Source organism: Cetorhinus maximus, chromosome 5 (assembly GCF_964194155.1).
Source record: "Cetorhinus maximus chromosome 5, sCetMax3.hap1.1, whole genome shotgun sequence".
Classification (NCBI taxonomy): Eukaryota; Metazoa; Chordata; class Chondrichthyes; order Lamniformes; family Cetorhinidae; genus Cetorhinus; species Cetorhinus maximus.
Window position 1 is genome coordinate 71946634 of NC_135883.1, and position 26041 is coordinate 71972674.

At 44.2% G+C, this 26041-nt stretch overlaps 1 protein-coding gene across 1 annotated transcript in view; it reads right to left on the reverse strand.

The window, feature by feature from the left end:
* Positions 1 to 26041, reverse strand: part of LOC144680722 (low density lipoprotein receptor adapter protein 1-A-like) — a 156020-nt gene that overhangs the window by 21869 nt on the left and 108110 nt on the right. The window contains exons 6-8 of the mRNA XM_078541999.1: positions 21696 to 21776; positions 21429 to 21559; positions 2261 to 2295 (exon numbers count right to left, since the gene is read on the reverse strand). Coding sequence (XP_078398125.1) covers positions 2261 to 2295; positions 21429 to 21559; positions 21696 to 21776 — 247 coding nt within the window. The remainder of the gene's footprint in view (positions 1 to 2260; positions 2296 to 21428; positions 21560 to 21695; positions 21777 to 26041) is intronic.

Sequence of the window (26041 nt, forward strand, 5' to 3'; positions counted from 1 at the left end):
TGAGGCTAAGAAGGTGGGACTCTTGCTTCTGATCATTATCCAGTGCCCCCTGATGTGAACTGTGCACATGTGAGCATTGATAAAAGGATAGTTTTGGGCTCAGCTGATGTCCTCCATGCAAGGGTTGCCAGTTGACACTCCATGTCCTCAGTCACACATAGGAACAAGAATAAGCTATTTAGTCCCTCGTAAGTGTTCCGCCATTCAATGGGATAATGGCTGATCTATGACCTACCTCCATATACTCACCTTTGTCCCATATTCCTGAATACTTTTGGTTAACAAAAATCTATCAATCTCAGTTTTAAAATTAACAATTGATCTAGCATGAATTCCAGTTTGAGAAAGAGTTCCAAACTTCCACTACCCTGTGTGTTTCCTATTTTTACATCTGAAAGGTCCGAGTGAATTTTTACACTATGTCCCCTAGTCCTAGATTGCCCAATCAATGGAATTAGTTTCTCTCTATCTATCGTAATATCTTGAAAAGGCATTAATGATCAAATTTGAGTTGTAACTGGAATTATAGTTTACTATCTTTGATCAAAATGGCTCTTAACTTTCTAAATTTCAGAGAATACAACCCTAATTTGTTTAAACTCTCCTCGCAATGGGAAAATCATAAAAAGCCCTTGGACTCCAGGTATCATTCTAGCAAATCTAGACGTCACTCCTTGTAAGCCTTCCTATGGTATGGAGTTCAGAACTGAACACTACTTCTCATGTGGCCAGTTGGTTGAGGCATTGGAGGATAACAGTGCCCGAGGAAATATTTTCTAACTAACATCAGCACCTTCAGTAGAGAGAGAAATTTGACAAAAAAGGCAAGTTGAAATATAAAAAAGGATCAGAAAGAAACATATTTGGGATTAGATATCCTTATTTAACATTCATATTTTACAGTGCAATTTTAATAGCAATATTCTCAATCTAAAGTTGAATAAAATCTTTCTTCAATAACCAAAAGCTTAATTCTTAAATTGGAGAGTGGAATGTTTACCGTATAACCAAAATACTTTATATAGCAAACTTAACACACATGTTCTAGCTCTTTTTCTTTATTTTAAATGTTTTTTTTAATTCACTTATATGGTGTTGGCTTTGTTGGCTAGGCCAACATTTATTGGCCATCCCTAATTGCCGTTCAGAAGGTGGTGGTGAGCTGCCTTCTTGAACCACTGCAGTCCATGTGGTGTTGGTACACCCACAGTGCTGTTAGGGAGGGAGTTCCAGGATTTTGACCCAGCGACAGTGAAGGAACAGCGATGGTGCAGTAATATAGTCATTAGTGCCCCAACAGTGAGCAAATGTTAATTGTCATGTCCTCATTGCGTTTAATACCAAATTACATTTATTGGATTACAGTGAGTACTTTGTAAAACAAACAGACAACCTGTCAAGTACATATCCGCCAAGAACAAGAATGCTTAAAACAAAATGGGGCTAGCATTGTAAAAAAAAAATTCAAAATTATATTTCTCAGAAACACTATTACATTAGAGAGAATTGACAGATTTATGAATAAAAATAAACATAGAAATAATTATAATACGTAGCTCTGAGGTCCTATTATTTTTCTTTCAGGAGCCACTGGATTTAATATATTTATAGAACAGGTCCTAAAACCAGAATGCAAATAAAGTGGATTCAGTTTCACACATTCTGTAACATCACAGAAAACATGATTCCTTCTCACAGAAATAGAGAAAAAGGATTGATCTGCCCTTCTCAAGAGTCAAAATCACTTTAATTATTTAGACAGGGTTCATTGGTGAGCAGTGCGGTTGCTAGGGAAATGGTTGCTATTTTGCTGAAGATTTTCTCTACTGAAAAGACATTTGTCAAGCTTAAATGTTGAGCACTTTCTGTTATGCTATGAATGGAACAGAAGTAGTCCATAAAAATCATTGATCTTGGGCCAAATGATGTAACCCATACTCTTAAATAAATTACAATATTTTTTCTGGCAAATACTCAAGGCATACATAGAAGAAATGTTGTGCAATGAAACTTGTATTAATCAGAGATAGATTCATCAGGTCTGGGATAAGAAAATTCCTGTCTGGGTAGGGCAGTCATTTAAAACCACAGAGATAAGACAAAATGTTTCACAGTACAGGAACATGCAAGGTCATACCACTGTATATTTAACTATGAGTAAAGATAAATTACCAACAATAGAACTATTTTATCAAGAAATTTATTTTGAACAGGATTTTTTTTTTTGGCCAGTGAAATAAAGGATTCTGGGATAACTTACCTCGAGAAGGCATCATCAAGACCATCGTCCTCCTCCTGCAAAAAACATTAAGAATTCTTGTTAGCCTGAGCAACCATTAACTAGTGTCTCATGTAGAATTATCTGATTTATTTCATTAACTTTTCACAGATATATTTTTCCAACTGTCAAGGTGAGGTTGAACAGCCCTTTCTTCCATTTTATGCCAAATTACAACATTAAGCAATCCTGACACTCAAAAAGACCCTGACACCAAAACCGCACCAGTAGTTTCAATTTACCAATCTATCTTCATAGCATTACTGAACATGACTGCAAATTAGTATCAAATATACTGAATTTCGAAGTACTAATGTGGTAACAACCCATGGCTGCGTTTTACTTAAGATCTTTAGCTGTATTAATTTTGTATACTGGATTCAAAACAATATCTATCAAACAAGGTCTTAAAACCAGCTTTGTTGACCAGTCTTCGACAGATATTTCAACTCGTAGATCTTATATCCAAGAATGACCGCATTTAAATGTGTCCTCAACACACAGAAAATGCACAGCAATACCAGAGCCAGACAGTGAGTGAGAGTCCAGGCAATTGAAATTTGGTTGAAAAATCACATTAAGCAATTGCTGTTAAGCAATAGTAGTGCTTTCGCCAAAGTAGATTTTTGGCTTATGGTGAAATTGAAGGCATAATCAACCAATTGAGCTTCTCTTCCTGGAATCTAGTTTGATCAAGCATTGCATCAGGGCAGCACATTGACATGGGCAGCAACTGATTCATATTGCAAAAGAAAACAGAATAATAAGCCAGTATTTTAAAAATGCATTATTGGAGATATAATCCGTGCAAATAATTAGAAGGTCAACTTCTAGTGATGGTGAAATCATTTGAACGGCAGTACCAACTTAACAACAAAGGAAACAATTTTGAAATTTCAAAAGAGTATAAATTGGTAAAAGCAGCTTCATAACTTCTGTGCATCTTCAAAAACGTTAAGACAGCACCTCCAGATAAACGGTATGGTCTTGTTATAAAGGATATAATTCTGCCTCAGATTTGAATGCAAGAGCGGCCTTTTTTGGAGACCCCCAGCATCACAGATGCCAGTCTTCAGCCAATTTGATTCATTCCACTTATTATCAAGAAACAGCTGAAGGCACTGGATACTGCAAAGGCTATGGGGCCTGACAATATTCTGGCAATAGTATTGAAAACTTGTGCTCCAGAACTTGCCACACCCCTAGCCAAGCTGTTCCAGTACAGCTACAACACTGGCATCTACCTGGCTCCGTGGAAAATAGCCTAAGTACGTCCTTTACACAAAAAGCAGGACAAATCCAACCCGGCCAATTACCGCCCCATCAGTCTACTCTCCATCATCACTAAAGTAATGGAAGGGGTCATCAACAGTGCTGTCAAGTGGCACTTGCTTAGCAATAACCTGCTCACTGACGCCCAGATTGGGTTCCGCCAGAGCCACTCAGCTCCTGACCTCGTTACAGCCTTGGTTCAAACATGGGCAAAAGAGCTGAACTCCTGAGGTGAAGAGTGTGGTGTCAAGGAGCCCTAGCAAAACTGGAGTTAATGGGAATCAGAGGTAAAACAGTCCGCTGGTTGGAGTCATATCTAGCACAAATGAAGATGGTTGTGTTAGTTGGAGGTCAGTAATCTCAGCTCCAGGACATCACTGCAGGAGTTCCCCAGGGTAGTGTCCTCAGCCCAACCATCTTCAGCTGCTTCATCAATTACCTTCCTTTCATCATAAGGTCAGAAGTGGGGGTGTTTGCTGATGATTGCACAATGATCAGCACCATTTGTGACTCCTCAGATAATGAAGCAGTCCATGTCCAAATGCAGCAAGACCTGGACAATATCCAGGCTTGGGCTGACAAGTGGCAAGTAACATTCGTGCCAACACAAGTACCAGGAAATGACAATCTCCAACAAGAAAGAATCTAACCTTTCCCCTTGATGTTCAATGGCATAACCATTACTGAATCCCCCACTATCAACATCCCCCAGGATTCTGGGGGTTACCATTGACCAGAAACTGAACTTGACGAGCCAAATAAATACTGTGGCTACAAGAGCAGGTCAGAGGCTAGGAATCCTTGGGCGAGTAACTCACCTCCTAACTCCCCAAAGCCTGTCCATCATCTACAAGGCACAAGTCAGGAGTGTGGTGGAATACTCTCCACTTGCCTGGATGAGTGCAGCTCCCACAATACTCAAGAAGCTGGACACCATCCAGGACAAAAACAGCCCACTTGATTGGCACCACATCCACAAGCATTCACTTCCTCCACCACCAACACACAGTAGCAGCAGTGTGTACACCATCTACATGATGCACAGCTGGAATTCACCAGGGCTCCTTAGACAGCACCTTCCAAACCCACGACCACTACCACCTAGAAGGTCAAGAGTAGCAGATAGATGGGAACACCACCACCTGGAAGTTTCCTCCAAGTCAGTGACCATCCTGACTTGGAAGTATATTGCCGTTCCTTCACTGTCACTGGGTCAAAATCCTGGAACTCCCTTCCTAACAGCACTGTGGGTGTACCTAGACCACATGGACTGCAGCAGTTCAAGAAGGTAGCTCACGGCCACCTTCTCAAGGGCAACTAGGGATGGGCAATAAATGCTGGCCCAGCCACCGAAGCCTACATCCTGTGAACGAATAAAAAAAAGCCAAGGCAATAGTACCCTGGACCATCACTGGAGCTCCACTCTGGATGCTCTGGGGTTTTTAGACAAACCTCTTGCCCCTAGCAAGAGGGAAAAACATACTTGACCTAGAGGGGAAAATATACTTGATCTCATCCTCACCAATCTGCCTGCCGCAGATGCATCTGTCCATGACGGTATCGGTGGGAGTGACCACCGCACAGTCATTGTGGAGACGAAGTCCCACCTTCACATTGAGGATACCCTCCATCGTGTTGTGTGGCACTGCCACAGTGCTAAATGGAATAGAGTTCAAACAAGTCTAGCAACTCAAGACTGAGCATCCATGAAGCACTGTTGGGCCATAAGCAGCAGCAGAATTGTACTTGAACACAATCTGTAACCTCATGACCCAGCATTTCCCCCACCCTACCATTACCATCAAGCCAGGGGTCAACCCTGGTTCAATGAAGAATGCAGGAAGGCATGCCAGAAGCAGCACCAGGCATACCTAAAAATGAGGTGTCAACCTGGTGAAGCTATAAAACAGGACTACTTGCGTGTCAAACAGCATAAGCAGCAAGTGATAGACAGAGCTAAGCGATCCCACAAACAACGGATCAGATCTAAGCTCTGCAGTCCTGCCACATCCAGTCGTAAATGGTGGTGGACAATTAAACAACTCACTGGAGGAGGCGGCTCCACAAATATCCCCATTCTCAATGATGGAGGAGCCCAGCACATCAGTGCAAAAGATAAGGCTGAAGCATTTGCTACAATCTTCAGCCAGAAGTGCTGGCTGGACGATCTATCTCAGCCTCCTCCGGAGGTCCCCAGCATCACAGATGCCAGTCTTCAGCCAATTTGATTCATTCCACATGATATCAAGAAACAGCTGAAGGCACTGGATACTGCAAAGGCTATGGGCTCTGACAACATTCTGGCAATAGTATTGAAGACTTGTGCTCCAGAACTTGCCACACCCCTAGCCAAGCTGTTCCAGTACAGCTACAACACTGGCATCTACCTGGCTCCGTGGAAAATAGCCCAGGTATGTCCTGTACACAAAATGCAGGACAAACTCAACCCAGCCAATTACCACCTCACCAATCTACCCTCCATTATCAGTAAAGTAATGGAAGGGGTCATCAACAGTGCTATCAAGTGGCACTTGCTTAGCAATAACCTGCTCACTGATGCCCAGTTTGGGTTCCACCAGGGCCACTCAGCTCCTGACCTCGTTACAGCCTTGGTTCAAACATGGACAAAAGAGCTGAACTCCCGAGGTGAGGTGAGAGTGACTGCCCTTGACATCAAGGCAGCATTTGACTGAGTGTGGCATTATGGAGCCCGAGAAAAACTGGAGTCAATGGGAATCAGGGGGAAAACTCTCCGCTGGTTGGAGTCAGACCTAGAACAAAGGAAGATGATTGTGCTTGTTGGAGATCAGTCATCTCAGCTTCAGGACATCACTGCAGGAGTTCCTCAGGGTAGTGTCCTCAACCCAACTATCTTCAGCTGCTTCATCACTGACCTTCCGTCCAACATAAGGTCAGAAATGGAGATGTTCGCTATGATTGCACAATGTTCAGCACCAGTCGCGGCTCCTCAGATACTGAAGCGGTCCCTGTCCAAATGCAGCAAGACCTGGACAATATCCAGGTTTGAGCTGACAAGTGGCAAGTAACATTCACGCCACACAAGTGTCAGGTAATGACCATCTCCAACAAGAGAGAATCCAACCATCGCCCCTTCATGTTCAGTGGCATTACCATTGCTGAATACCCCACTATCAACATCCTGGGGGTTAACATTGACCAGAAACTGAACTGGGCTAGCCATATAAATACTGTGGCTACAAGAGCAGGTCAGAGGCTAGGAATCGTGCGATGAATAACTCACCTCTTGACTCCCCAAAGCCTGTCCACCATCTACAATGCACAAGTCTGGAGTGTGATGGAATACTCCCCACTTGCCTGGATGAGTGCAGCTCCTACAACACTGAAGCAGCTGGACACCATCCAGGACAAAGCAGTCCGCTTGGTTGGCACCACTACCACCAACACACATTAGCAGCAGTGTGTACCATCTACAAGATACACTGCAGGAACTCACAGAGTCTCCTTTGGCAGCACCTTCCAAACCCATGACTTCTACCACCTAGGACAAAGGCAGCAGATAAATGGGAACAGCACCACCTGCAAGTTCCCCTTCAAGCCACTCACCATCCTGACTCGGAAGGAAATCGCCGTTCCTTCACTGTCACTGGGTCAAAATCCTGGAACTCCCTTCCTAACAGCACTGTGGGTGTACCTAGACCACATGGACTGCAGAGGTTCAAGAAGGCAGCTCACCACCACCTTCTCAAGGGCAAGTAGGGATGGGCAATGAATGCTGGCCAGCCAGCGAAGCCTACATCCCGTGAATGAATTAAAAAAAAGCAAGTATGGGAGATGATGGGCTAGAATTTGGCTACTGAAGCAGTAGCTCAAGTCAGAAAATTGGCTGACTCACTGGATCTGTTTCAGTAAAAGGTCCCAGAAAATCACCCAGATTTTCGATCCAGGGCGGGTGGGCAGGTGCAGGATAGAGTCACAATAATTAACTACTTAAGGGCCTCAATAGGCCCAAGGGCGGGCTGGGCTGCTTGACACCTCCGCCGTGCCCCTGTCAAATAGGAGACAGGTTGGGGGTGAGCATGCGGCGAGTTGCATTTTGCAAGCCCTCTCCCGCTCTGCCACCTTCAAGCCTGCCGATGGAGGACTATAAAATTCCTTCCTCCCACACGGCGTGTTAACCTCTTGCAACAGGCAAAATGGGGTCCATTTCAACTCAGCACTGAGTTCAAATGGCTTTGCTGGGTTCGGGCTTCTGTCCTGGATGAATCGTGCCCTGCCCCCTTTCCCCTACCAAAAAAAAGTGGATGCCAGACATGGGAGCGGGGCCTCTGAATCCTGGTCCCACCAGTCATGTTTAACAGGCCACAGTCTTCCCGATGCTGTGAAAATCTGGCACAATGTCTCAATGATCTCAAAACATAAATGTTGACATCTATATTCACATCATTTATTGTTCTACAAAAACAGTCTGATGTGTTTAAAATACAATAAAATCAAATATTTGATTGTTTTAACATGTTTAACAGATTTATTTGAAAGATTTTCTGCTAGCATGGGGCAGGTGAGCACCAAAGAAGTGCCCCAAGAGGCATTTCTATCCATCAGCCTCAGTAAATGAGGTAGTCTCTCACTAATCTATCAATTTAGGAAGACAATGAAAAAATTGGCTTCAGCATCAGCAGGAGTAATTCAGGGTCAGATGCAGATGAAGTTACAAGGATAGAAATAAGCAGTCTCAGTGATGGCTCGAATGGGAATGGGGCTGGGTGGCGGACTAAGGTGAAGCAGGTTTGAAGCTCAATTCTAGCTTAATCCGAATGCAGTGTGTGCCTCAGCTCAAGTTAGAAGCTGTGGAGGCATATGGAGTCAGTGATGAGGGCGTGGAGTTTTTGTTTAGAGTCAAAGATGATCACTTCACTGAGATAAAAACAAAAAACTGCGGATGCTGGAAATCCAAAACAAAAACAGAATTACCTGGAAAAACTCAGCAGGTCTGGCAGCATCGGTGGAGAAGAAAAGAGTTGACATTTTGAGTTCTCATGACCCTTCAGAGGGTGTCAAGCATCGTCGCCGTCTGCTGCATCCTTTATAACCTGGCGCTGCAACAGGGACAGGAGCTGGCTGAAAAGGAGATGGAGGAGCTGTAAGTCTCCTCCTCCGAGGAGGACACCAATGCAGATGAGGGTGAGGAGTTCCTCGGAGGCGACGATGATGGGGATGAGGCCCTCGCACTGGCTAGACAAGGCAGATGTGCTCAGGAGGCCTTCATAGTTGCTTGATTTGTGGAGGATGATGACGACATGCAGTGAGGTGTCCCCGTAGATCCTCATATCGCAGTTGTGAACGTTTGACTCCAGCCTCGCTCATGGCAGTGCGAATACCCTCTAAGAGAATGCTCCTGTCATGGAGATGCAGTGGAGGCCCTAATAGTCACTCGATTGCAGGAGGATGATGATGACATGCAGTGAGGACTCTCCATGGATCTTCACATTGACCTGAGAATGTCTAACTCCTGTCTGGCCGAGGGCAGCTCGCTTGCGCTCTGTGATCAGGGTCATATCATAGAGACGCAGCCATGAAACTTTAGAAGCATCTGATCCTTTGTCCACCTTCAGCACCTGAGCACTTCAGGAGCACAGCATCACTGGTCACAGATGCTGACGAGATGGGGGCCAGCCCCATCTTAAAGGTACTGAGAGCACAGAGAGAATGATGGAACTCTGTGACACCTGCCCACTACATTCTGGCTGAAACGTCAAGCACAGCCGAGTTTCAGGCATCAGGAATGTGTCCAGGGAGTGTGAGGCTGGACCATCACTTTGATCTGCACAGGGAAGAGGCCCTGGACTGAGACACCTGCCTTTATCTTGTGCAGAAAGGTTTCACATCTGAGTGACAAAAACACTGCTCATCAGAACAAGGAGCCACAGGCAGGGAGACATTCCTGGGAGTTTATTGACAATAGTGAACAGTATGAACAATTGATCAACACTTGTGCCCAGGCTATGAAACTAATTCCCCTTAACTTTCCTAACCCTGACGCTACATCTTGGTCCTCCCTGGATATCCACAGCAGGGGTGGAGGCAGCCTGCTGACTGCGATGCCCTGTGCGTGATGACTCTAGCAGGCATCCTCTGGAGGGCCAAGACTTGGAGGGCCCCAGCCTGCTTTCGGGATCCTGCTGTGTGGCCGTGGCACCTTGCTCGGCCTGTGGAGCTGGAGCTGCTGAGGTCACAGGAAGAGGGGAGTCGGATGGGCCAGACACTCTCGGAATCACCTGAATGGATGGCCTCAGGGTGTGCTTCTGCTAATCCTCCTCCTTATGGGTGCCTGGGGGCCCTTGGCTGATGCTTTGAGGAGAAGGGGTAGTTGAAGTGAGATCGGGCTGCCCAGCACCCCTCTTGCGTACACACTGTTGGAGGCCAACTATGGCATCAGCAATGGAGTTAAGCTCGCACAGCAGTGCAGGAGTGAGATCCCGGACCAAGGTCCCCATGGCAGCCGTCATCCTACCAGTGTTGACCTAGGTGCATTGGCATGCCGGCACTTTCACCTCAGAGTGAAGGCGCACCGCCTCCTCCATCGTGCCCTGCAATCTGAGGAGTGCAGTGGGCATCCCTTCCTGATGTTCCTGAGCTTGCCTTTGCAGCTCCAGCAACCGTGGCATGACCGAGTCCAGAGGCTCGTCATCTGACTCGGACTCAGCAAAGGTCTGACCTCCAGCCATCCTCCGAGTGCCAGAAACCTGGGAAGTCCCTACTGTGGATCAGACAGTGCGATGTGCTCACCAGGCGGTGATCCCGAGGCCACTCTAAAGCTAGGTCCCACCGAGGTGTGTCTCTGCGCTGGTGGAGAGTGTTGGTGTGCGCTGTGATGGGACTTCAGAGAAGGTGCCTCCAGATTCCTCTTCATTCCCTGGTGGAATGGAGGAGATCATTTAGCCTCTTGTGGCACTGGGTAGCTGCCTTCTTTTGAAGGGCATTGGCGCTGACCACAGCTGCAACCGCCTCCCAAGCCAGGTTAGTGCTATTGCTGCTCATCCTGCTGCCAGAGCAGGGATAGAGGCCGTCCTGGTGGGCTTCCATGGAACCCAAAAGGCGCTCAAGGGACACATCGCTGACCCTAGGGACTGCAGTCTTCTTCAGTTTCATGGCCATGTCTTCCATGCAGCAGTGGTGGGCTGGAAGCACTGAGATGTGTGGCTAGACTTTGAATATGGCGTGATGCAGCAGCGGGATAAATGAGAGCCCACCCACCACGGAAACAGTATGTTTTCCGGAAGTGCATAAATAATGTGGGGGTTTGGGACGATAAGGCGTGAAAACCCACCATCATGGCCGGCGGGTAAAACGTCGTATTACCCACCCGCTACCGCACTTTGTGCAAATCTGGGACGATTCTACCCTTGGCTTTGGCAGTTTACAAATGGAGACTGATTCTACATACAGGAACCAGTCATTCACTAGATGTGATCTGGTCTGCTGCTTAGACTTTAGGATACAAAGATAGGAATTATAACAAGGATCGGAGAAACCAAAGTAAATCATGAGAGGCCTGGGTCCAAAAGTAGTGAAATTTAAATTTGACAGCTTGAAAGGCAGATTTATTAGTGTAGTTATCACTCCAGTTGATTTCACACCCAGATATACTGAACACACAACAGAGCATGAAGATAGGTATAAAGAAAATCATTAGCAACATTGTATTTCTGCTGAGCCATGATTGTCAAGACTGATACGTACATTAGAAACTGCATTAATAACAGGTGATACATAGCACCCACAGAGTGTACTCAGACAACCCAAATTTGGGGAGGTAACATTGTATATACATTGATTCAAATACACATAGGGCAGAATTTTACAGCCCTGTTGCAGTGGGTAAGTGGCTGTAAAATACGGCGAGCCATTCAGAAGACCATCGACTTCGGCAGGACTGGAAGACCCTGCTGGCGGGACGTTCTGTCCATAAGAACGTAAGTGGTATGGTCCATCGAGCTTGCTTTGCCACTCAGTAAGGTCACTGTTGAACTTCTACATCAACTCCACTTTCTCCACAGTTAGTCCCCACTCGTTCAGTTCCCAAAAATCTAACAGTCTTTAAAAAACTCATCAACTGAGCATCCACAGCCACTTGGGGTACAGAATTCTAAAGATTCACAACCTCCGAGTGAAGAAGTTTCTTTTTATCTCAGTCCAAATGGTCCATACTTAACCTGAGATTATGGCCCCTAGTCCGAGACTCTCCTGGCAGGAGAAAGCAGTCTCTCAGTATCTGTCCTGTCAATGCCTGTCAAAATTTTATACATTTTGATGAGGTCACCTGTCATTCTGCTAAACTTCAGAGAACATTGGCCCATTCTACTCAATCTCTCCTCAAAAATCAAACTTCCCATCCCAGGAATCAATTGAATGAACTTCTGTTGCACCCCTTCCAAGGTGAGGAGACCAAAACTATACACAGTATTCCAGGCTTGGTCTCATCCAGGTACAACTGCAGCTAGACTTCCTTACCCTTATACTTCAATCTTCATGAAATAAAAGCTAATATACTCTTTGCCTTCTTAATTGCTTGCTGTGCCTGCATGTTGACTTTGTGATTTGTGTACAAGGCCCCCATATCCCTCTGCATACCAACATTTAGTAGCTTCTTACCTTACAAAATATATTTTACTTTTCTATTGTTCCTATCAAACTGGAATATTTCACACTTCCCCACATTCTATTCTACTTGCTACCTTCTAACCCAATCACTTCTTCCAGCTTCTCCTGTTGGGCAAAACAACAGTTTACTGGGGGTCACCACAATGCTGTTGATCACCCTTCTCCATCTCCACCTGGTGGTCACCCATTCCTCTTCAAATCCCACTATGTTTAAGTCCCTTGCCACTGCATCTTTCTATCTATTCTTAGGCTTTCCTCTTTTCCTTCCTCCTGGCAATCCCATCTCCATCACTTGCCTTGCCATAGGTCCTCTCTCTCTCCGCTACAGACAGCCATATCATTTCAATCTCTTCTCAGTTACGTTCCTCATTGTTCACACAAACTTCAATGATCCTCTGTGTACCATTTCTTAATCTTGTCCTTTCTCATCACTCCACACATCCATCTCAGCATCTGCTTCTCATTTATATCCAGTCGTTGTTACTTTCTAAATGTCGCCTAAGTTTTTTGCACTGTAGAAAAAGGCTGATCACACAACTGTCTTATAGATTCTTCCTTTCAGTACCTTTCTATCACATAATACTCCACTGTACTTTTTCCAATTACTCCAACCAGAACAAATTTGTTGCTTAATTTCCATTTCCATTTCCATATTTCTATCTTCTGCCACCCTAACCCCAGGTACTTGAAACTATTCATTTTCTCCAGGTCTTCACCCATAATCTTTACACCTTCACTCTGATCCTCTTCCCAGGGCTCAAACAGACAGTCCTTAAATTGGTTCCTTGGTCTACTGATCTTCACACTGCAGTCTTCCAGTACTTTTCTTCCCTCCAGATATTTAGTCCTTTTATCATCAACACCACCACAAGGTCAACTGCAAAAATCATTGACCATAGCACTTCCTGTACTCACTTGTTCAGTTAGAACATTCATGACAATCAGGATGAGGAAGGGACTCCGTGTCAATGCTTGGTGCAATCCAACCTTGATTTCAGAGCCCTCTCACCCACACTGCTAGTTACTCAGTTGGCACTCTTTGTACATGTCCCATATTAGTTGTATGTAGTTTAAGGATTCCACAATTCTAGCACATCTCCATATTTCCTCCTAAGGTATCCAATCATAAATCTTTGACGAATCCAAACTTCATGTTACATTGGCTATCCCAATATTTCTCCATCACTTGTCTTAAAACAAAAATGATATCAGTGGTGGTTCCTCTGGGCATGAATCTGAACTAACCTTCATGGATTTCCATTATTTTTCCTCAGTCTCTGATCCATGATTCTCTCCTATCCTGATGGTATGCGCTAGGAGTTTAATTCCTCGGTAGCTTTTACAATTTTGAATGTCTCCCTTTTCTTTGAATATTGATACAACATTCTTTGCCTCCTAACCTTGGGATTTTCTCTTATCCTAATACAATTGAGTAGCTTGTTCAGGACTTGAACACCATATTTACCTAGGCAGGTCCACACTTCCACTGGTATCTCATCCAGTTCTACTGATTTGTCGTTTTCAGCCTTTTCTCTGATTCCTTCCAGATTAATGTTTTGTCATTCCTAATTTACAAGTATCTTTTCTCTTTGTTCTTGGTCTTTTTTCATTCATAAGCTATATAAAATATTGGCCCTACCTCTTTCTGATTTCATCCTTTCACTAAGATCACTCCACCCGCATCCTTGATTGTATGTAAAAATCCCACATGTTTTGTTAACCTATCTCTAGCAGCTGTTATTCTGAAGGCATTTTTTTGTCCCTCTTTAGTAACCAGACTTTCATATATTTCTTCCAAGGCTGGGGATATTTCTCCAGCAATCACTTTCTTTGCGTTCCTTGTTGGCTTCTTGTACTCTTCCTTTCTTTGAGCTCTGACTGTTTCCACTTTTTTAATGGTTCCTTCTTTTCTTTGATTGCACTTTGTGTTTTCATTCCACCACCAAGTTTCTTTACCAGCCTTTCTGCTCCCTGATGATCTTAATTCACACACTTCACCAGTTTTCCTAATGAAGTATGCCACCGAGTTCCACCAGTCTGTTGTAACTTCTTCCATTTCTTAAGTTATCTCTCCAACTGCTCTTTGAATTTGCCCTTTACTTGTGGATCTTTCAGCTTCCACCACCTGATGTTGTGTCTACCTCTTGTCTGCTACCATTTTGTTTTCTTTGCAATTAACTCTGCCATTAACACTCTAGGTTGGGTGGTCAGTGTCTCATTTGGGGAGACTTTGCAGTTCTTTCAGTGACTGTCATTGATCTCATCTCCCCTGGAGGTTTTCCCTCCACAGCTTCCCTCTTCATAGTTCCCCAACCCTGTATAGCCTGCTTCTACCTCCTGCCCAAAATCCACAAACAGGACTGCCCTGGTAGACCAAATGTTTCAGCCTATTTCTGTGCCAATGTACTTATTTCTTCCTATCTTGACTCTATTTTTTGTGCCATTGTCCAGTCTCTTCCCACCTACATTTGTGATTCTTCTGATGCCCTACGTCATTTCAACAATTTCCAGTTTCCTGGCCGTAACTGCCTCCTCTTCGCTAGAGATGTCCAATTCCTCTACATCTTTGTCCCCCACCAGGATGGTCTGAGGGCTCTCCGCTTCCTCCTTGAATGTAGGCCTGAACAATCCCCATTCATCATCACTGTCCTCTGTCTGGCTGAACTTGTTCTCTCACTGAACAATTTCTCCTTTAACTTGTCTCACTTCCTCCAAATAAAAGGTGTGGCTGAGAGTACCCACACGGGTACTAGTTATGTCTGTCTTTTTGTGGGTTATGTGGAACACCCCTTGTTCCAGTCCTATTCAGACCCCTTTCCACAACTCTTTTTCCGGCACATCGATAACTTTATCAGTGCCGCTTCTAGCACTGGCCAGGAACCAGAAAATATCATCAATTTAGCTTCCAATTTCTACCCCTCTCTCAGCCATCTCTGACACTTCCCTTCCCTTCTTGTCTTCCTTGTCTCCGTTTCTGGTAATAGGCCATATACCTATATTCATTACAAGCCTACTGACCCCCACCGCTACCTCAACTATGCCTCCTCACTCCCTGCTTCCCGTAACGACTCCATTTCATTCTCCCACTTTCTCCGTCTCTGTCACATCTGATCTGATGATGCTACCTTCCACAATGGCGCTTCTGACATGTCTTTTTCTTCAACTGAGGTTTCCCCCCACTGTGGTTGACAGGACCCTCAACCCTGTCTGACCTATTTCCCGCACTTCTGCCCTCACCCCTTCCCCTGCCTCCCAGAACCACGATGGGGTTCCCTTTATCCTCATTTTCCACTCCACCAGCTTCTGTAATCAAAGGATAATCCCATGCCATTTCTGCCAACTCCAGCATAATTCCAACACCAAACACATCTTCCCCTCTCCTCCCCTGTCAGCATCACAAAAGGGCCATTCCCTCTGTGACACCGTGGTCCACTCCTCTATCACCCCCAACACCTCACCCCCTTTCCGCGGCACCTTCCCATGCAATCCCAAGTGGTGTAATACCTGCCCCTTTACTTCCTCCTTCCCCACTGTCCAAAACTCTAGTCACTCCTTCCAGGTGAAGCAGCAATTTACTTGTACTTCTTTCAATTTAGTCCATTGCACTCACTGCTCACAATGCAGTCTCCCCTACACTAGGGAAACTAAACTGGGCGACTGTTTTGCAGAACACCTTTGCTCAGTCTGCAAGCATGACCCTTGGCTTTCCTGTCACTTGCCATTTCAATTCACCATCTTGTTCTCATGCTCACACTTCTACCCTTGGCTTGCTGCAATGTTCCAGTGAAGCCCAATGCAAACTGAAGGAGCAGCACCTCATCTTCTGATTAAACACTTTGCAGCCTTCTGGGCTTAACATTGAGTTAAAAAACTTCAGGCCGTGGACTCTATCCTCCATTCTCTTTCTCCGCAAGTTTAGTCTGCAGTTCTTATGTTTTTGCTTTTAGACAGCATTGACCGTTATTCTGCTATTAACACCTACTCTGGGTGTCTTTTATACTATCATTACCACTCCCTTTGCCTTGCGTTCTGTGGCATCTTTGTCATTTAATCTCCCCCTATAACCTATACCTGACCATCTCTTCCTACCCCACCTTTTGCAACAGTTTAAAACCCATCACATTCCTACCTCTCTTCCATTCTGAAGAAGTCATATTGCACTCCAAACTTTAAATGTTTCTCTCTCCAGATGATGCCAGTCCTGCTGAGTTTTTCCACCATTTTCTGTCCAGCTGTGTTTCTCTACCGCTGTTGTAACTTATAAGGTGGCTCCTGAGTTTTGGCACCAGGCATTTAGTGTTACCAGTTGGTATGACATGCAGACTCCAGGACCTTGGCTCCTTCATCATTTGCTTCTCCAAAACCACTGTGGGTAACCTTGCATCCCGTACTTTCTCTTCCCGCATGCCCATTTAGGTCACCTGCCACCACTAGCCTGTCACTGCTTGGCATTGTTTAAATTGCAATGTCCACCTGGTCCCAGAATTCTTCCTTATTCTCTGGTCCACATCTGCTCTGTGTTGCATAACAACTGATTATGTTCCACATTTCACTCCTGATTTTTAGCTTTACTTTGATGATTCTGTCACTGATCCTCTCTACTTCCAGCACCTTGTCCTTCATTTCCTCACTTAGTACTATTCTAGCATTGCTTCTTCTCTCATCCTGTCCACCATAGTAAAGTTTATATCCATTTCTAATTTCCCTTGCTTTGCTGTCCTTCCACATTGTTTCCTGCAGACCCATGATTGTATTCTATTTCTCACCATCAGATCACAGAATTGTTACGGTGCAAAAGGAGGTCTTTTGGCCCATCATGTCTGCTGTGAATGAGCAACTCACCTAGTTCCATTCTCCTGCTCTCCCGCAAGCCCCCCCCCCCCGGTAACCCTGCACATTCTTCATTGATTTCAAGAAGGCGTGCATCCATCGGCAGCCACTCTGGTACATTGCAAGATGGCATGGCCTCCTGGAGCAGTGCGTTAACATCTTCAAAGCCTTATAGCATCACTCCAGATGCTGCATCAAGACCAGCACAGGCACCATGGGCTCCTTCAACATCATCACAGGAGTGCAGCAAGGCTGCATACTCTCCCCATTCCTTTTACTCTTGGTTATTGGTTTCATCATGAGGAAGGCAATGGTGGGTGCAGACTTTAGCATCCCATGTCAACATCACCAGTTGATGGACCTAGATTTCGCAGATGACATCGCCTTGCTGACTGAAGAATCAGCTGTGAGAAGACCATGACAGTGACAGCTCTATGGCAACAAGGCTCCTCCCATCACCATTGGGAAACAAAACATCAAGGATGTCGGCCACTTCCCCTACCTAGGAAGCAACATCACAAGGGAGGGCGATGTAGAGATCGATGTTCATACAGGAATCAGCAAAGCAGCACTGGTCTTCAGGCAGCTCCTAGGCATCCAACACCATCAACACAACCACGAGACTGTGACTCTACATGTCCATGGAAGTACCAACTGCAATTTATGCCAGCGAGACATGGAGGAGAACAGAAAAGGTGTCACATAAGTTGGATGTCTTTCAGCAGCATTGCCTATGTAGGGTCCTGGGCATCACATGGAGAGACAACATCACCAACGAAGAAATGCTACAGAGGAATGGTCAGAGGCACCTGCGGGACATCATGATGGAGAGAGAACTGAGACTGCTAGGACATGTATTTCGCCTCCCAGGCCGGCAGTAGAATGGGCACCACCAGACAGAAAAAAAATATTTTGCTTTCAGAGAGCTCTGAGCCTTGTTCTGCTATTAACGTAAAGGTCAGATAGCAGATTGTATGCTGTTATTAGCATCTGCCTTTAGGGCTGAATTCCCCAATCTCGCCAACGTCGGGCATGTTTGGCCGCGTGAGTGGACAATATGGCGAGAAGGCCAAAAATCAGTTTCACGCCGTAGTGAAGCCAATTTGCGATTGTCCACTCCATCCGCCATTGGTGGGATGCGTTTCCCGCCGCATCATGTTGGGAACCTAATTTCAATACTTTAACATCTCATTACAAGTCCTGCTCACTGGAATCATCCCCCCATGCTGGATCATCTGGGCATGTCGGCGTTTTACAACTGAACATAAGCAACATGCACCTGGCGAGCTGCACTTCACTCGGGGTTTGTTTGCCTACCTTACTTCGGTCAGCACTCGCAATCATCAGTGCCAGGCTTCACAGGCAGCACCACAGCACTTACAAGCAGGGCTCACAAGCAGTTCTCAACCTACCAGACCAACCGTAAGGTAGGGGTTGCTATTCAACAGCTGCAAGGTGAGGGTTGTACTGGGGAAGGGGGTGGTATCCCAGGATGTGTGTGGAAGCACATGTTGATCTGTGTAAGTTATCTCAAAACGGTGAGCGCTGAGGAGGCAGTCTCCAGAGGAAATGAGGCCAGATGGAGATGTGAGGGTGTGAGTGTGTGTGAGAGAGAGCAGTGATGTCCCTTGAGCTGGCAGTAAGTGAGATGCCAGTGACTGTGTGATGGGCTTGAGTGTGTTAGTTTAGAGTGATGGGATGGTTGCCTTACCTTTGCTGATTTCTGATGAGATCATTCATCCCCTTTCTGCACTGGATGGCCAACCTCTTCTGTGCAGCATTGGTACTGACCACCACTGCCACTTCCTCCCAAGCCGGAGTGGTGAGTTTGCTGGACCTCCTGAGGCCACAGCGGGGGTGGAGGACATCATAGCGAGCCTCCAAAATAGCATTCCAATGATGGGTCACTGAAATCTTCTTGGCTTTCAGGGCCATGTCTTCACTGGAGCAGTCCTGGGCTGCAAGCATTGGGAACAGTGTGCGCGGCTGCAGTTTAGATATGGCACCCAGAGTGGGGAAACAGTGAGGTAACTGCGTGGTGGACAATTCAGAGGTTGCCTGCCAGTGGTTCGGCATGTTTCCTGTGGCTACATAAATAGTGAGGCGGAGAGCAGACAATAAGGCGCAAAAACCCTCCATTCCAGCCGCTGTTGCTCTTCACGCCCACTACCGCACTTAATGCAAATCTGGGACGATTCCATCCTTAGTCCTTAACACTACCATTAACACTCTCTCTGTCTTGGTGTCCATGAAATCTTTGTTAATCTTTCCTGAGCTCCCACCTATCCCTCCCTATCCCTGACCTTCTATTTTGCTCCACCTGCTCCACCCCCTCCCTTCAGCCATATAAAATCCATTATATTTTTGCCTCCCTTCAGCCCTGAAGATGAGTCATACAGACTCGAAACATTAACTCTGTTTCTCTCTTCACAGATGCTGCCAGACCTGCTGAGTTTTTCCAGCGTTTTCTGCTTTTATTTTAAATTTTAGCTAATCTCTGCCAACCACGTCAATTTTCATAGGGGCAGAGCTTTAAAAATCAGCAAGCCTCCCACCTTATGTCATTGATGAGCTGTACATTTATTACATATTTCCATGCACAGATGCCTGCGCCATCAGAGTGAGGGGAGAGGCATTCTAGAAGAGGCAAAGCTTTCAATGAGGCTGCCCTTGGTGCCTCCTGCATGCAATACATGATAGAGGTCACCAGTTCTTGCCGAACACTGGGAAGAGGAGGAAGCTCAGGCAGACTCATGCTGCGTGGGAGGAGGCGGGCAATGAGGTCAACAGCGCTGACGTGGTGAGGGGGACTTGGTTTCAGTGCCATAAATGGCTCAATGACCTCATGAGGTCAGCTGCAGGTAACTAAATCTCTGCTTGTATGCTCTTGAGGCAGCGTATGTTGGTCTACGCCTCCACTGAGGGTTTCTGGGTTCCTCCTGACTCTTGGGGTCTGGCGCTGCTCTGCTCTTTTCCTGAGGAATGACAGTATCCTGAGCCTCCCTGTGTTCCCTTCTTCCTTTCACCCTCCTCGCCCTAATCCTTCTCTCATCCACTCTGGAGGTTGTGTCTCCAACTGAGACAACAATCCCCATCTGTCTTGGTCACTTTTCACCCCTCACCCCTGGGTAATAGACAGGAAAATGTTCCTTCAAAAGAGCCCTCTGAATCAAGGGAGAGTTCTCCTCGTGAAAAATATCCAGAAGGCTCCTCTGTCCACTCAAATGAGCAGTAGCTGTGCTCAATAGAGTTTGAACTGCAAAGCTGAGATTCTGGTCTCAGCTGCAGTTTTAAAACCCACCCAAATGAGTTTGCTTGCCCTTAAAAAAACGGATTCCCCACCTGTCGTAAATCTCGCTCTGAAGGCGTGTTATTGTCTTCTGGCCGTATTATTGCGGTGAGATGGGTAGTTAATTAGCTGAATTGCCTTTTAAATTGGTATTTAAATAACATGGGCAGGTTCCCACCCATATTGTTGGAAACTGTTATGATGACAACGTAAATGGTGCCTAACGTCATCATGTCCCATAATACACTCCGCAAAGTGGAAAACGGTCCCGATCTCAGGGCGTAAACTTCAGCCCCTTAAGTGCAATAGCCAATTATATACAGTGCAATAATGGTTATTTCATAGAAATGTTTGCATGAATAATTTAATTTACTATGTTAATGCTGTAAGATCTATTCCTCAATTTCATAGCAACTGGTTTAGTTTGTGTGTGTGTTACTAATAGGGGCGACATTAAAGACAGTACCCATATGCTTGTGTACCCTTTGAGAGGATGAAATACAGCTGGATAGATTGTTCCATAAGGCTATACGAGGATTTACAGTAGCTTCTACCCCCACTTAATTTGATATCATCAGCGTGATTCTGATCCGATAAGGCCTCATTCCTGTTTCAGTGCTTTCAAATAAAGAACGGCACAGGAATCTGCAGATTATCCAGATGACCATCTGGCTGTCAGAAACCAGTGTGAGCAAAATCTTGGATGTCTGTTAATCCTTTTTGCAGTCAGGCTGCACAAGACGTTTCTAATCCAAGCCAGCCTTCATCCTAAACAGATAGTCTTCCATGCACTCAAAATAGGCATCACACAATGTGGATTTTATTACAGCGTCTGATCTAGTGAAGTCAACAAAAGCACATTACAAACAGCCTATGCACATACAGATGACAACAGAGTTGTACCTATGTCAGATACACTAACCGTGAACGCGGACTCCACATTGGTTGAAGTAACCAGAAAGATTATTAACGGTGTCTATTTTTATCTAATATGCGGCACTTTAGCCTGAAATATTTAAGGATGGAAAAACAAATGGCTCACGTGGTGCAATGAACTTCTACTAAAACATAAATTATTATAAATACAATTGTCAATAGGATAATTTTAAAACATACCCAAGAGAGTGCATGTAAAGGGGACCCACAAGATGGACTGTTCTGCCTTGTAATGCCTAGATGGACATCGGTTGCTGAGATAATTGGATTCTGAACTTGGTTTACTATGTGACTATTTGCTGTGGCTGCATCTGAAAAGTACAAAATACAATGCAAAAAAACTTTTCAAAAAGTTAAACATTATAACTCTGCATTACAACAACATAACCTATTAATACAAGTGAGAAGAACTATGATTACTTAAAGAAAAGATGGCATACTTGTTACCTTTTTCTACATGCCCTGTTGCTCCATTAAAAGCTGCAGTTTCAGGTCCATTACAATGTTCGTGTGTCTTTTTACATTTTTCTGGAAATATAAACAAGTGTGCTGAATGTATTTAATGTCCTATGATAGCTGTTATCATGTCTTACCATGATTACAATCTGATTACACTTTGTGCCTAATCACTCCCCACCCTCTCAAAAAAAAACTTCCTAAAATAGAAAGGGCAGTAACTTTGCACAGACACAGGAGCCTGTACAGAACCTTGCACTCTGACGTTGTTTTGTTGTACATGTCTCATTCACACTTTCTCAGTAGAAAAGCTCTTTCTGCATAAAATCAATTATCCAGAAACAGGCCCTGGCCTTGGCCCCACTTCTGGACTGAAACGGGTAATCCCTGTTTAATGGAACAATTTCAAATGTTGCTACTTTTCAATTCTGCTTTTTAAGTCAGGTGCCATTTGATAGATGCTCAGGTTTTGCCAGTTTTGTTTTTTTCTCCATCAGCAATACTCTGGTGAGCAAACTGCCTATTTTTCGCTGGCTGAGCTAAGCAATGCAAACCTGTTTAACGTTATACAAGGAGCCTAGATCAGGAACCAGTTGATGAACCAGTTGATGCCATATTCACATAACATTTTCCCTTTGGCATTAATTGTAAACTATGTAATTCTCAAGCAAAATATCCCCATTTAAAAAAATGTAATTAAGTACAGACAATATTTGATTATGGTTCAACAGTCAAGACAGATTAAAGTATATAACCCTATATCTGTATTGGGAGGACATGTCTAATTTAATAGTTAATCAGGAAGGGGACAATATTTTGGTATATTATTAAATTGTTTAGTATCTGAATTAAAATCCGAAGGTAGGCATTATAGCTTATTTTCCCATTGGTTATTTGGTATCAGTCATACTTAGCAGATACCAATTCAAGCTGAGAGTTGAATTCAATGAGAAATATAGAAGGGTTCCAGTAACCTGCAAAAACAATTTCCATTCATGCAGCACTTTAACGTAGAAAAATATCTCAAGGTGCTTCACCAAGGCACACGCAGATGAATAATGATATTCAATTCCTGCCAACGTAGGAAACAAAACACATGCCAGGAAGCGCACCAGCCATGCTTTTGACGCTCAGCTCCTGACAGTATGGTACAGATTTTGCAATAAAAATAATGGTGAGGCCATCAGCACCCACCATTCTTAAAGAGCAAATCAGACAGCAATTTCCAACAACTGCATCATGGAGTTGAATGCAGAGATCAGGAAGTTGCTGTGTTAGTTGTCCTGCTCTTCCAGAAGCTTCTCTACTTTGGTATTTTGCCAAGGAGCTCTTCATTGAAACACATGGAGGGGTGGTGAGGTTAGGTATTTACCCAACAGATATCCAATAAACACAACAGAAAAAGTTAGGGCATTTCATTCCAGTGTAAGTACATTTCTAAACAGTGTGATAAATCCTAATTACTAACAAACAACCGTCCTGGCACTGAAAATTAACTTTTACAAATGTAAAGTCTCATTCTTTCTAATTTTAATTACTGGTGGAGATTTTAAAAAGTAGAAAAATGTCATTTTTTAGAAAAACGTTTCTTTTCTGTCTCTTCTTCCCACCTTTCTTTCCGCCTCTTGATTCTGCTTTCTGTGTATGAGGTACTAAATTAACTATTCTACCCAAACTTCCGGGTTCAGACTGCATGCCATATTAAGAATTATTTAATCTAATGCTGCTTACACAGCTGCACCACTGATGCAATACTTATTATTATTCTTCTGCTCAACCAGCAAGAGATTTGACAAAAAGTGCTGCTATCACAATTAGACCCAGAGTTGCAATTCTCACTGACGAATAAAAAATACTCTTTAGGAATTGAAAGCACAGCTAAAATAGACAGGCAGCCATTACGTCAGTTTTAATTTTTAATAATTTTTTGTTGTGTTTTCCAATAAAAGGTAATGATTTATTATAAGAATCAATGTATTGGTGTAGTACTAGAATGTTTCAAACCTAGGCCGTATAAAAAGTTATAACTTATATATTACACTGTAATTGAATAATATTGGGCTTTCACAATGTCACCCATTATTTGACCACAGATGTCACAAATGTATTCTGATCTAAAGTACCAGGAGCTAAGCTACATAAAGAAACCCTTCAAAAACATTCCAGGTGAAATTTCTAGCATGTGATTTATTTTCAGGATTAGCAGAAAATGTGTGCCAGGAAGTAAAGGGCTTCAGAAAATAATTTTAGTTGAAAAGGAGCCAGTGGCGAAGCAAGCAGATGAATGACGACTCAAAGGTGATGCTTAGAAACTCCTGCCAAGGTGCAGTTCTGTTAACTGCTCAACTCTATACTCAGTGATTGAGTGCTTCTTTCAATTATCCCCACTCCACTACCCTCACTTCTCCCAAACTCCTACCGAATGATAGGCACACAACACTCCCAGGCCTCCACCAATCCAGCTATGCAATTAGTATTACCAAGAATAATCTGGGAGAATCATTTTCCAATTCATCTCCTTCCGGTGAAGTATCTGGCTTTTGCTTTTCAACTTCACCTGATGGCATGACCAATACCGGGAGCTTGCATGGAGCTACACATTCACGAGTAACCCCTGAATATTTGCTGATCATGTCAAATCAGGCCTAAACATTAATAGAATTTGTAAGAGGAACTTCTCTTATTCTTTTTCTAAACAGTCGTTTGGTAGTACAGAACTTAAGTACTACTGAAAATAAAAAGTCATGCTGTCAAAGATTTTCATCTTGCACTTATCAGGACAGGTTTTTTAAATTCATTCTTGGTATGTGGGCGTCACTGGCTGGGCCAGAATTTATTGCCTATCCCTAACTGCTCTTGAGAAGGTGGTGGTGAGCTGTCTTCTTAAACTGCTGCAGTCCATGTGGTGGAGGTACATCCACAGTGCTGTTAGGGAGGGAGTTCCAGGATTTTGATCCAACAACAGTGAAGGAACGGCGATATATTTCCAAGTCAGGATGGCGAGTGGCTTGGAGAAGAGCTTCCAGGTGGTAGCGTTCGGATGTGTCTGCTGCCCTTGCCCTTCTAGATGGCAGTGGTCGTGTCTTTGGAAGGTGCTGTTTAAGTCGGCTTGGTGAGCTCCTGCAGTGCATCTTGTAGAAGGTACACACTGCTGCCACTGTATATCGGCGGTGGATGGAGTGAATGTTAAAGGTGATGGATGGAGTGCCAATCAAGCAGGCGACTTTGTCGGATGGTGGCAAACTTCTTGAGCATTGTTGGAGCTGCACCCACCCAGGCAAATGCAGAGTATTCCATCACACTCCTGACTTGTGCCTGTAGATGATGGACAGGCGTTGGGGATGCAAGAATGACAAACATCAAAGGGAAGAACAATTTATATTGAATAGGAAAAGGTATAGATTGGTTGCAAGTTGACTCTGATTCGACAAGGCATTGCCACGTAGAATGCACTAGTGTACTATTGTTTTCCATATTTTTGGCCAATCCAAAAAAGACGCAATGCCTGGAGATGTTAATTTTGCTTGCAGAGGACAGGTCCCTATGTATGAGCAATCATGAGTGAGTTACATTGAGGGCCTAACTGAAAATCTTAAATTGGTTGTTAGTGTAATTTTTAGCAAACTTGAGATTGTTCAACAAGTGCTGTCCATTCACGGAATCACATCTAACATTGGGCATTCCAGGGATATTTGAGGTAGACAGGATACTTTTCCAGTCCACCTTAAATATCCCTGGAAGACTAAGGCACCTGAAAGATTTGAGCAACAGGTGTAGCTAGCCATTTCACACTGCTACAAGCAGTAGCAAGATTAGAAGCTATTATTAAAGATGTTATAACAGGGCATTTAGATAAATTCAAGGTAATCAGGCAGAGTCAGCATGGTTTTATGAATAGGAAATCATGTTTAACCAATTTATTGGAGTTCTTTGAAGGAATCATATGTGCTGTGGATAAAGGGGATCTGGTGGATGTAGTATACTTAGATTTTTAGACGGCATTTGATAAGTTGCCTCATCAAAGGTTATTGCAGAAATAAAAGCTCATGGTGTAGGGGATAACATATTGGCATGAATAGAAGATTGGCTAGCTAACAGGAAACAGAGTAGGCATAAGTGGGTCATTTTCTGATTGGCAGGGTGTGATGAGTGGTGTGCCACAGGGATCAGTGCTGGGACCTGAACTCTTTACAATTTATATAAATGATTTGGATGAAGAAACTGATGGCATGTTTGCTAAATTTGCTGATGACACAAAATAGGTAGGAAAGTAAGTTGTGAAGAGGACATAAGGAGGCTACAAAAGGATATAGATAGGTTAAGTGAATGGCAAATGG